Below are 12,485 nucleotides of genomic sequence, written 5' to 3'. Positions count from 1 at the left end.
CAACCACTCAGAACCACCGCCCTGCCTCCACCACGGACTGCCACCGCTTCGCCACCCAGCACCGCCACGCCACCACCACCACTATCTCTCTGAGCCCAATTCTTGTTCCTCTGCACACCAGGTTCCGCCAAACAGCGATTCCTCTTTCCGTTAGTTAGTTGCATTTTTTTTTTCAAATTATGCTCAAATTAGGATAGTTTGAGATGCATGATCGTAGTGGATTTTAGGTGGTTAGGTAGCTAGGATGTGGTTAGTGGATTTAGACCTGATAATTGCACCGTTCTTGTTAATTGTTTTATCTATTTCGCAATTTTCAATATGTTGTGATGATGATGTTGTTCATATGCTGTTCTTTACTATTCTTTGATGCAGATTGAGTTTGTTTATTTTGAATTCATGTGAATTACTATTTGTTACTCTTTTCTGCACTATTTTATTATCATATGAACTATTTTTGCCGTTGTTTATTACCCGAGAATGTCCAATTTTTAGACGAAATGCTGCCCAAATTTTTTTTTTCAGCATATTATTTCACTCAACTACCATTCATGAATTAGTTTTGGAAATTTCTAATTTTGCACTAAATGGTTTTAACCAAGGCAATTCATGAATGCGCAGGCTAGCTTTCTTATTCTTTCTGATTCCCTTATTCATTAAATAACATTATTAATGATTCTACTTTAATTTTGCAATTCTTTTCTTTGATTAATCATCAATAATCTGCAATATTTTCTTGAATTTGAGTTACTTGTTATTCAAGTTTGTGCCATTTTAGTTAAATTAGGAACCACAACACCATGCCACTTACTTTAACTTCAATTTTTTTTTAAAAAAAACTCTCAACTACTTTAACTTTCTAACTTTTCTATTAGTTTTCAACTAACCACTTTAAAACCACTTCAAGGCATGATGCCTGCTATTCCTGATTAACAAGAATTTTGCATATTATTGATTTTGGTTTGTGATTTTTACTCTCGGACTTTTCATTTGCATACAGTCCAAAATTTACTTATGTTTGACTCAATTCATGTATATATTGCTCTTTTATTCAACTTTTGCCTATATGCTTTTATTGATAAATTCCTATTTGTTTACCTATTTTCCTGCTTTAGTTCTTAAACTGTATCCTGGAATTTCTGCTTTTAAGGATGTCTGACCCTAAAAGCAAAGGAAAGGGCAAAGCAATTACTGGCAAAAGGAAAAGAGGAGAATCCTCTACCTCTATTTTGGATATCCTCCATGACAATTTCTAGCGGGAAAAGAACTTTACACCGCAGGAAAAGGCTGATCAGCTACTGCCTGCCACAGACCCTGTCAAGTTTGCTAACAGATACTGTGAGCTAAAGTATCCAGTTTTTGCAACTTCCAGGAACCTATACCTGGAAAGGACCCTCAAAATTCCAGAAGAACTCAAACAATACACTTCAGAACAAATTAAACAGAGAGGCTGGTTCTTCTTGGAAAGAAACTTGACTGAAGTCAACTCATCCTGGGTCAGAGAATTCTAATGTAACTACTTTAAAACGTCCCTGGATGCAGTACAGCTTAGAGGAAAGTAAATTCTGATTACTGAGGAAGCCATTAAAGAAATCCTCCAACTTCAGCCTAAGTCAGATCAGCCAGACGGTTACCAAAAGGCTGAGGAGGATATGAGATTCATGAGATTTGACTGGGACACAGACAAGAGGACTATAGCTCTTGATCCTACTGTCCCATGGGTCATGAGCAAGTCCACAGTGGCCCCAAAGGGAATTAAGCTCATTTATCTGAATGATGAGGCTCAGCTTTGGCAGCAGATTTTGAGTAACTACGTGATGCCGAGCACTCATGAGACTGAGGTGCCAGCTGCCATGATTACCCTCATCTGGTGTGTGATGGAGAGAAAGGACTTATATCTTCCCTGCTTTATCCGGTATTACATGGCCAGAGTCCATGTCAGAGGCACCCTCCCTATTCCATATTTGATCACCAGTTGGGCCGCCGAGCTGAGGTGCCTTGGGAGCTAGCAGATGAGAAGCCAACCACCGTCGACTGTAAAAAGATCATCCCTCACAGTAGGAAGTTTCAGGCTTTGGGCTACAGACCTCCATTTCTCACTGCCTCTGTTGAGGTAGCCACATCTTCTGCTGCCCCTTCATCTACTTCTACGCCAGCCACCACAACAGTACTTCCACCTGCTTCAGAGCCCATCTACCACTTAGTGTGCCGTCTATTCGAGAGTTGGATCGTATGGAGCGTCGCTTGCACTTAAAGTTGATGATCCGATCTGGCCACCACGACATCCCTTCCGAGCCTGATACACCATCAGAGCCATCTGATGCGGAGGCAGACGATCACGAGGAAGAGGCACGTGCAGAGGTTGAGCAGGGAGGACCTGAGCAGGTTGTGCCACGTCATGAGGAGCCCATCAGATATAGCCGGCTGATCCAGAGATCCCTCTACGGACAGAGCCTCCGCTTCAGCAGGCAGACCCTCCGACACTCATACAGACTGTAGAGCCTCAGACTACCACAGAGACACCTACTGCACATCCGTTCAGAGATGACCCTTCTTCACACCCAGCTTGATTGAGTATCGAGGACGATGATATTATTTAAGTGTGGGGAGGTCGCCATCTCTGGCGAACTTTATTTTGGTGAACCACTTTCAGACTCTCTTTTATCCTATTTTGTTTATTTTCTGTATTTTTATTTTTATTTTATTTTATCTTAACTTATTTATCTTTCAGTACTTGCACATTTTTTTTACTGTATTTTTACTTTATTTCTGCATTTTGTACTTTGGTCTATACATATATATCTTAGATATTTAGTTTAGTTTGCACTTTTAGCTTATTAAGTTGTGATATAGAATATATGGATTAATTAGTTTAGTTTACCCTTTTAGCATATGATAATTTGGTTTAATTGAAAATAAAAAGAGTAAACTAGAAACTTTAGTATAACAGAATCACAACAATCCATACCTTATATATATATAACAATAAATGTTGGTTAATTGACAACATTTTTCAAGGAAAATACTCATTTTATAAAAAGCCATTCTAAGATTCACATTGAGTTGAATGGAAACTCTTGATTTCTACTTGCATGACATACATAACTGATATATGGTTTTTGAGCTAAAGAACAGACAACCCGTGAGTTTTTGAGCTTAATTATATAGTTGCATTCAACCATAAACTTCATTCCTGTGTATTTCGCCATTCTTTTTTATGCTTGTAATCTTTACTTTGTTTTAATCTATATGTCGAATATAGAATGTAGATACATACCCGCATATGATTGAGGCCATCATTTGAATTTTTCCTCACTTATCCCAAATAAGCCTACCTCCTACATCACCCTTGTTAGCCCCTTTGAGCCTTTTAATCCCATTCTGTTCTATAACCACATTACTATCCTTAAGCAGAAAAATAAATTAAAAATCCCAAGTTGAATCCTTGGTTAGCTTAAGATAGAGATTGTGTATCAACCAAGTGTAGGGAAACATGGGAACATGGGTTGATAGGAAAGGATTAAATTAATTAATCAAAAATTTGGGAGCATGCTCATGTAAAACCAAAATAATTAAAATACCATGTGCATTGAAAATATTGTGTTTATGTCTCAAAAAAAAATCCTTTTTAATTAAATAAGTAAATAAGGGGACAAAAATTACCCCAGTATTGAGTTAGTAAAGAAATCAATGCACATGGGATAAAATCAAAAATAAAAGATTAATACATGAGTATGTGATAAGAAAGTAGGAACAATAATGGGAAGCTAAGCATAATTTTAATTATATATAGAATATGTATATGTTAGGTGAGATCTTAGACTAATTAAGGATTCAATTATTAGCTCACTTAGCCATATATATATACTCTTACCTTTACCTTGGCCCCATTACAACCTTGAAAAAGACCTCATGATGTTTGTATGTATACATTATATGTTTATTGATTGGTTAGATGAAGAACAAAGTTTTAGAAAGCATGAATAGAAAAGAATAGAGTGATTAACCCCAAACACTGAGTGACTAGAGAGTAAACACGAATCCAGTGAGGGTTCAATAGCTCATTTACATATATCCATGTTTAAATTGTTAATTGTCTTACAAGTTTGTGAAATATTTTAACTCAACTCAATTGTGAACATGTTTTAATATGGTTTGACCTTAATTATACATATATGATTCCTTGAAAATATGAAGCAATTTAACCACATGTAAGCTTTATATATATAGGTGGATAGTAATTAGAATTGCATGATTCATTTAGGTAGCTTGCATTTAGAATAGATTGCATTGCATAAGATTCTAGCATTCTACCTTTACCCTTTTCTCTTGGAATTAGCATGAGGACATGCTATTGTTTAAGTGTGGGGAGGTTGATAAACCCCTATTTTATGATTCATCTTGTGCCCAAATTAAGTGTTTTTATCAATTCTCCACCCACTTATTCATATGATTTGCATGATTTTACTTTTCCTTCCTTATTTTATAATATATGTGAAAACATGTTTCCTATGCTTTAAAAATATTAATTTTAATTATCCTTTATTACCATTCGATGCCGTGATCTGTGTGTTAAGTATTTTTAGGCTATATAGGGCAGGAATGGCTTAGAAGACAGAAAGGAAACATAAAAAATTGGAAGGAAAGCATAAAAATGGAGTTTTGAAGGAAAGGCAGCGACGCGTACGCGTGGACGACGCGGACGCGCGCCTAGCGCAAAATGAAAGCGACGCGTAGGCATGGACCACGCGGACACGTGCCTTGAGCAGAACGCAGATGACGCGTATGCGTGATTGACGCATACGCGTGACAAGGAAAAACTCCAAATGATGCGACTGCGTGACCCACGCAAACGCGTGACAGACGCCACGTGCAGAAATCTACAGAAAATGCCCTCAGTGATTTTTGGGCCTTTTTTGGCCCAAATCCAAGCCAGAAACACAAAATATAAGTCAAAAAATGGAGGAATCAAAAAGGAGGGGAATAGACAACTTTCATATTCACAATTTTAGGTTTTTAGATGTAGTTTCTAGAGAGAGAGGCACTCTCCTCTCTCTTAGGTTTTAGGATTTAGGATTTCTATTATGTTTAGGTTATTACTTCAATGCCAGGTTTAATGTTACTTTTATTTTCTACTTTTATTTATTCTATTACTTTAATTGTTATTTATCTTTTCAATTTGGCTTATGAACTTCATGTTAGAGTTGATTTCTTTGTTTAATATAATTTGAGATATTTCAAAATTAAGATTTCTTTGATTTATTTATGTTATGGATATTTTCAATTTAAATTAGATTTCTTCTCCCTTGGCTTTGGTTAAGTAATTGGTAACACTTGAGTTGTCAAACTTAGTTGATTGAGATTTGGGAATTGCTTATTGATTTGGATCGCTCTGAAGCTAGTATTTCCACAGGAGTTGACTAGGACTTGAGGATCAATTTGATTGGTCCACTTGACTTTCCTTTATTTAGTAAGGGTTAACTATGTGGGAGCAAAATCCAATTCTCATCACACCTGATAAGGATAACTAGGATAGGGTTTCCAGTTCTTATACCTTTGCAAGAGATTTTTATAATTGTTAATTTAATTTTCTGCCAATTTATTTTACTTGTTCCCTATTTCAAAAATCCAAAAACATACCTTTTTCCATAACCAATAATAAACACACCTCCCTTCAATTCCTTGAGAGACGACCCGAGGTTTAAATACTTCGGTTATAAATTTTATTGGGTTTTGTTACTTGTGACAACCAAAGTTTTTGTACGAAAGGATTCTCTATTGGTTTAGAAACTATACTTACAACGCGATTATTTTTATAAAAATTCTTTACTGACAGAAAGTCTGATCTTTCACATATGATCCAATTCTAAGTTTGGTGTGCGTACATGCACACTAGGATACCTTTCAAAAATAATGATCATAGTTCCAGTTTGACATGTGTTTCTTGGAATATATAGCCAAACATTAAGTTTGGTGTTCTATATATTACATGAACAAGTCATGAGAGTCAAAGTTCTTTTGAGTTTTGAAAGTCATGAAAGTGCAACCATGTTTATAATTTTTAGCTCATGTTTAGAAATAGAAAAATAATAATAAAGTGTTCTCATAATGGTCCAACTAAAAGTGACAATAATCCCGTGAGACTTCAATGATAATACTTGGAGGAAGTAACACTTTGAACCATATAACCAAACACTAAGTTTGGTGTCCTCCAAGAATATATATAAAAAAAAGGGGGAGTCACTGATGGATGAGCAATTATAAAGAACACTAGTCAAATTTTTAGTTAAAATTTAAGCATTGCTTGCCATGTATTCACCACCACTTATTTTAATCTTTCTATTTATTGTGACATGATCGATAGGTATGCAGAAGAATTTTTTGATGAAAGGGACAAGACAAGGAAGAGTAAAGCTAGCATGAAGACAAAAGTGAGTCACATGGCTTGGAAGGTTGCTTTGTAAGGATCAAGATCTGCACATCCTTGGGAAGAAACCCTTAGAAGACCGACCACACATGCTTAAGGAAGAGGCAACTTTTGTCTTCATCCATCTTTACATGCAAACCATCAATTCATGACTTGTCCCAGAGAATCCTAGCCATCAATTCTTCATTAAAGCTTACTATAAATGGCCTCCCTTGAACCGTGCATGTAAACTATAGTTTCACACTTCTTGCACTTTAAATATTTAACTCTTGTGTTCTCTAAAACTGAAACCCAATAGCCGTGTTATTAGTGCAACAAAGCAACCTTGTTTACTTGCTTCCATAACACTACCTTAACTTCAAACACTTTTCCCCCGAGAGTGCATCACACCAACCAATCTTCTTCATAAACCTTTAACCTTAACTCCGCCAACCATCAAGGGAAGCATGGCTTCTTCTTCAAGTTCTAAAAGAAGGAGAGGAAAGGAACCTGTCACTGAGGAAGCTGAAAATGACTATGATCGATGGAAGTTCAGATCATGGTTCCACCAAATGTAACTTGGGTGGATGAATGACAAAAAGATATATCCAGAAATTTCTTTCCTGTTTCCCGAGGAGAGATGCCCAGAAATAAAAGCCAAGATCAAAAAAAGGAAGTGGGAAGAGATGACTTCACCAATCACCAGGATTAATGCAAACATCATAAGGGAGTTCTATGCTAATGCTACAAGGCTGGATATGACTGAAGCACCAACATACAAGAGTTTTGTACGGGGTGTAGAAGTAGACTTTAGCCCAAAGGCCATTATAAAGGTCTTAGGACTAAGGTAAGCACATTTTGATGAGCTAGGGTACCAACAAAGAGTGAACGAGAACCCCGATTATGATGAAATTTGCAATGATATCTGTGTGATAAATACTGACTGGGAAAGAGACAATGAAGGAGGGCACAAGTACCTGAGAAGAGGAGATCTCACTCCTGAGGCAAAATGTTGGTATGAACTTATAAAGAGATCAATTCTGGGCACAGTGAACACCTCTGAAGTTAACAGGCAAAGGGCTGTCATGATACACTGTATAATAGTGGGAGGAGAGGTAAAGGTTCATGAGATCATTGCAAATGACATTCAAAAGATCTCAGAGAAAAATTCTGCTGAATCCTGGCTATACTACCCCAGCACTATAATGTGGTTATGCATGAAGGCCAGAGTTCCACTGGAGGATGCAAACCCAACATGGCTACATCCCGGCATGCCTATGACCCTCGAAAGGATGATGAATATCATAGAGGCACAACAAAGTCGAAGACCACAAAAGAGGACAAGGAGAGAAGAACCAAGGGAGGAAGAAGGACAACAAGAAGAACAAGAAGAGCAACAATTCCAACCACAAAACAACATGGACATGGGGCAGATGCAAGAAGCAATTCAAAGGTTATCAAAACAGTACATGAGATTTCAAGAGAAGCAAGAAGAATTCCATTAACAATACATGAGAACTCAACAAAGACAAGAGCAGCTTTAGTTGAGAATAATGAGTCAACAGAGAGATTATGAGTCAAGATCCTTAGTTATGCAAAGGGAACAAGCTTCACAATTTCAAGAATCTTTCAACCAGCTGGCCCAACTTCAAGTTGATAACATGAGAGCTTTCCAGGAGTTCACGACCCTTCAGGATGCAAGATATGGAGTTCAAGATGATTATAACATAAATGGCCAAATCAAGCTCAACTACATTGCTGAACATCTGCAAAACATGGACCCAGCTTTTCCAATTTACGATGAATACTTCAAGGAAAGGAGTGACAGAGAAATAGACAAAGCAATACGCCTTGAAAAAAGAGTAGAAGAGACAATGAAGAAAGCTGGATTCTGGCAAAAGCTAAAGGGCAAAGGCAAGGGAGAAACTAGTAAGCAAGCAAGCGAGAAGAAGAAGAAAGACAAATAGGATAAAAAATAAAAGGTGGAACTGCTCCTTGTTTATCACATTCAATAAAGAAAGAACATGTTTGTTTTAGTTGATAGTAACTTTTTAAGTTGTTTTGCTTTCTGTGTGTTTAATTTTGCAATAAGTATGCTAGCTAAGTGTGTGTGCTTTTACTGTCACTTGTTAAATGCTTATCTTGTCTCCAGAGTCTTTTCAAGTTCAATAAAAGAAATGTTTGAACAAGAAGTGGAACAGTTCCTTTTTAGCAAGTAGTAAAATAACAGTAAGTGGTGGCATATATGTTTGGTTATGTAGTAGCTCACTTATAATGAATAAAAGGATAGATTGTTTCCCTTTAGTGTAAATTAGCTTGCTGTCTATGAATCTTAGCAAATAAAAGTCCTTGGAGAAAAGAAAAAACAAATAGAAAGAAAAGAAAAGAAAAGACAAAAGTAGCAACAAAAACAGAAGAAAGCAAATAATAAGGCTAGACACCAATAGCTTGGACCTTAGGACATATGCCTGTGGTGTCTTTCTACTAGGATCTTCTTGGATGATTTGGTTCTATGGAGTGCTTTAACACTTGGTAACTTGGGTTAACTAACCCAGTATTATCAATTGAAAGTCCATTATCAAGAGCAACCTAGTTACAAGGCATTTAGTGACCCAAAGAGGTGTTGGGCATCAATGTCTTAAGAAGAATTGTGAGCCAAGTATATGTGTTGAGTACAAATAAGCCAAGAAATTTCTACAACACATGACACTGAGCTAAAGTTTACAGAAAAAGAAAATAAAGAAAAGCAAGTACCAAGGATGAGTGAATAATAAGAGGTCATAGTAGTGTGTTAATGGATGCTTAAAGGAGACAGTCTATACCTAAAGATCAATAAAAAGGAGAGCTACTGCATTGTCTGCATAAAACCCCATGAGCTACTAATAATTCCTTGCTGATATGAACATCACCTTCTGTTTCATTCTTTCTTAATAATTCAGTACTTGCTTAGAGACAAGCAAGATTTAAGTTTGGTGTTGTGATGTCAGGGCATCTTAAGCTAGTTTCACCAGCCTTTTTCTTTGTTTTTAATAGGTTTTATGCACTTTCTTGAGCTATAAGTAAGCAAATTGGGTAGAAATTCATGTATGCCTAGATTCATTCAACCATGAGTAATTTGATGTAATTTCATGATGATTCATGCTATGATTACTTGTATGTTAAGAATGATAAGAATTCTCATGACTTTAGTAAGGCTTTGATGCATTTATTGGTTGATGATAGGTGAAGGAAAGCATGGAAGAAGGTTTAAGAAGGAGCACGGAAAAGATGAAGAGAAAGCAACGTTGGTGGCCAAGTTGGACCATCAACGTTGCCACAAATGTTGGGAGAGAAGCAGAGAAATTCTCTGCATATTTTGCTGATGCTCACGTTGGAGGGAGCGTTGGAGTCCAATGTTACCCCCAACGTGTTGATAAAAAGACCAATTCTGGGGTTGAATGATTTTCAAGTGACGCGTACGCGTCTATGATGCGTACGCGTGAAAAAGAAAAATTTTCGTATCCACGTGCAAGCGTGAGTCACGTGCACGCGTGGAATGGAAAACTTGACCATCCATGCGTACGCATGGGTCACGCGTATGCGTCATTACACGAACGTTAGAGTCCAACGTTGCCTCAAACGCTAGCCTCCAACATTCGCGATAAGGAACCCAGACTTTGGATTTGAAAAACTTGAATCAACGCGTACGCGTCAGTGACGCGTACGCGTGGATGGGAAAAAGGGGGATTCACGCGTAAGCGTGGAGTACACGCACCCGTGAAAACGCCAATGTTGGAGGTCCAATGCTGAGGCCAACGTCCCCTGCATGGTTTTAAAGCTGTAAAATGAAATCTTTGCATCCACGCACACGCGTATGCATGAATGAGAATTTTTTCCCCTTGTGCGCAAACGCGCAAAGCACGCGTACGCGTGGATAGCGGGACGTTGGCCCTCCAATGTTGAGTCAAATGCCAATGACAGCAAGTTTCTCTGGATTTTCTGAAGAGCATTTGAGTCAATGTTGGCCATCAAACATTGACCCCAACGTGAAGCATCAGACTCTGCAATTCAAACCAATCTCTTCTCAACAGCAAAGGAAACCAATTGGAGTCAATTCAACCCAATTCCATCAAGGCCAAAAGCCCAATTCAGAGATTGAAGATCAATGGAAGAGAGTGTATAAATAGCTTAGAATTTAAGTTGGAGAGGACCTTTGGACCTTTTTCGGGACTTTTTCACTTTTCAGTTCAATTTAGCTTTCTGCAATTCTTTAATTTTCAGCAATGTCTCTTTCAATTGTAATTTCCATTTTGAGAGCTATAAACAACTAAACCCCTTTCATTGGGTTAGAGAGCTCTATTGTAATTCAATGGATCAATAGTAGTTTACATCTTCTTCTTCTCTCTTTTCTCTTGATTTTGTTAGAAAGCTTTCGGTCTTAATTCAATTGTATAGTTGTCTTGAGAGAGAAGTTATCCATAATTGGAATTCTTCGGAGCCTCGAGAGAGGAATGAAGAGTTCATGCTAGAATTGCTTTCTCACATTGGATTAGATTGTGGGTTGGATGGATATAGTGACATGTAATCCTACTAATACCTTAATCTATGAATTTGTGTGGTATAGTTAGTGACCGAACTTCAACTATTCTCATGAGCAATTAAATCAAGACATTGGGAAATTGTTCATGCTTAGAGAGATTGGTGAGACAAGACATTGGGATCCAATAATCTAAGATTGCCAAGCAATGTCAATGAATGCATTGATTGAGGAAGAGATGAAAATGATTTGATCCGGAGAATTCAATATCTCCTAAAACCCAATGAATCCCCATCTCTGATCTACCCATTCTATTTACTATCTGTCTTTAATTTCATGCAATTCCCATTCCAATTTAATTTCTTTCAATTTAAGCTTCGGTCATTTAATTTCAGCAATTTAATTTCTGTTCATTTACTTTCTTGCAATTTAAGCTTCCCGCCAATTTACTTTCTGCAATTCCCAATTTTAATTTCAATTTTGCCCAACTAGTATAATTCTCCAATTAACATTGCTCAATCTACCAATCCCTATGGGATTCAACCTTACTCTACAGTGAGTTTTTACTTGACGATAATCCAGTGCACTTGCCGGAAGGAAATTTGTTGAGAGGCAAATTACCGCGTATCAGCTCACTGCAGCTAGTTGAAGTCCATCTATTCTTTTTGCCATCATTTCCATCTGCTGTTGGATTTGTTGATGCATTAATTTGTTCTATGATAATATAGTATCTACACCCTCAAGCTCCAATATACCTTTCTTTGGTGTGGGTTGTGTTGCCTCTGAGAAGAATAGAAGTATTGATTGTTGGCAACAATGTCTATGAGATCTTGAGCTTCTTCAGCTATTTTCATCATCTGGAGTGAGCTTCCTACAGAGTAATTGGTGCACGAAATTGCAATCACACTTTTGCAACTCCGCACAACTAACCAGCAAGTGCACTGGGTCGTCCAAGTAATACCTTACGTGAGTAAGGGTCGATCCCACGGAGATTGTCAGCTTGAAGCAATCTATGGTTATCTTGTAACTCTTAGTCAGGATATCAATAATTCTCAGATTTAATTATAAAAAGTAAAAGAACATGAAATAAATATTTGTTATGCAGTAATGAAGAACTGGTTGAGGCTTTGGAGATGCTTTGTCTTTTGAATCTCTGCTTTCCTACTATCTTCTTCTTCATGCACGCAAGGCTCCTTCCATGGCAAGCTTTATGTTGGGCATCACCATTGTCAATGGCTACTTCCCATCCTCTCAGTGAAAATGTTCCAAATGCGCTGTCACCGCACGGATAATCATCTGTCGGTTCTCGATCATGTCGGAATAGGATCCATTGATCCTTTTGCGTCTGTCACTACGCCCAACACTCGCGAGTTTGAAGCTCGTCGCAGTCATCCCTTCCCAGATCCTACTCAGAATACCATAGACAAGGTTTAGACGTTCCGGATCTCAGAAATGGCCGCTAATAATTCTAGCTTATACCACGAAGACTCTGATCTGAATCATGAGGCTAAGAGATATGCATTCAATCTAAGGTAGAATACTTGCGCACGAACTGTTGGTGGAGGC

General features: G+C 37.6%; 1 protein-coding gene across 1 annotated transcript in view; it reads left to right on the top strand.

The window, feature by feature from the left end:
* LOC107633290 overlaps positions 1 to 377 on the top strand; it is a 24,952-nt gene extending 24,575 nt beyond the window's left edge. The window contains exon 2 of the mRNA XM_016336932.1: positions 373 to 377. Coding sequence (XP_016192418.1) covers positions 373 to 377 — 5 coding nt within the window. The remainder of the gene's footprint in view (positions 1 to 372) is intronic.

Source organism: Arachis ipaensis, chromosome B03, assembly GCF_000816755.2.
Source record: "Arachis ipaensis cultivar K30076 chromosome B03, Araip1.1, whole genome shotgun sequence".
Classification (NCBI taxonomy): Eukaryota; Viridiplantae; Streptophyta; class Magnoliopsida; order Fabales; family Fabaceae; genus Arachis; species Arachis ipaensis.
This window is presented reverse-complemented; position numbering and strand designations above follow the sequence as displayed.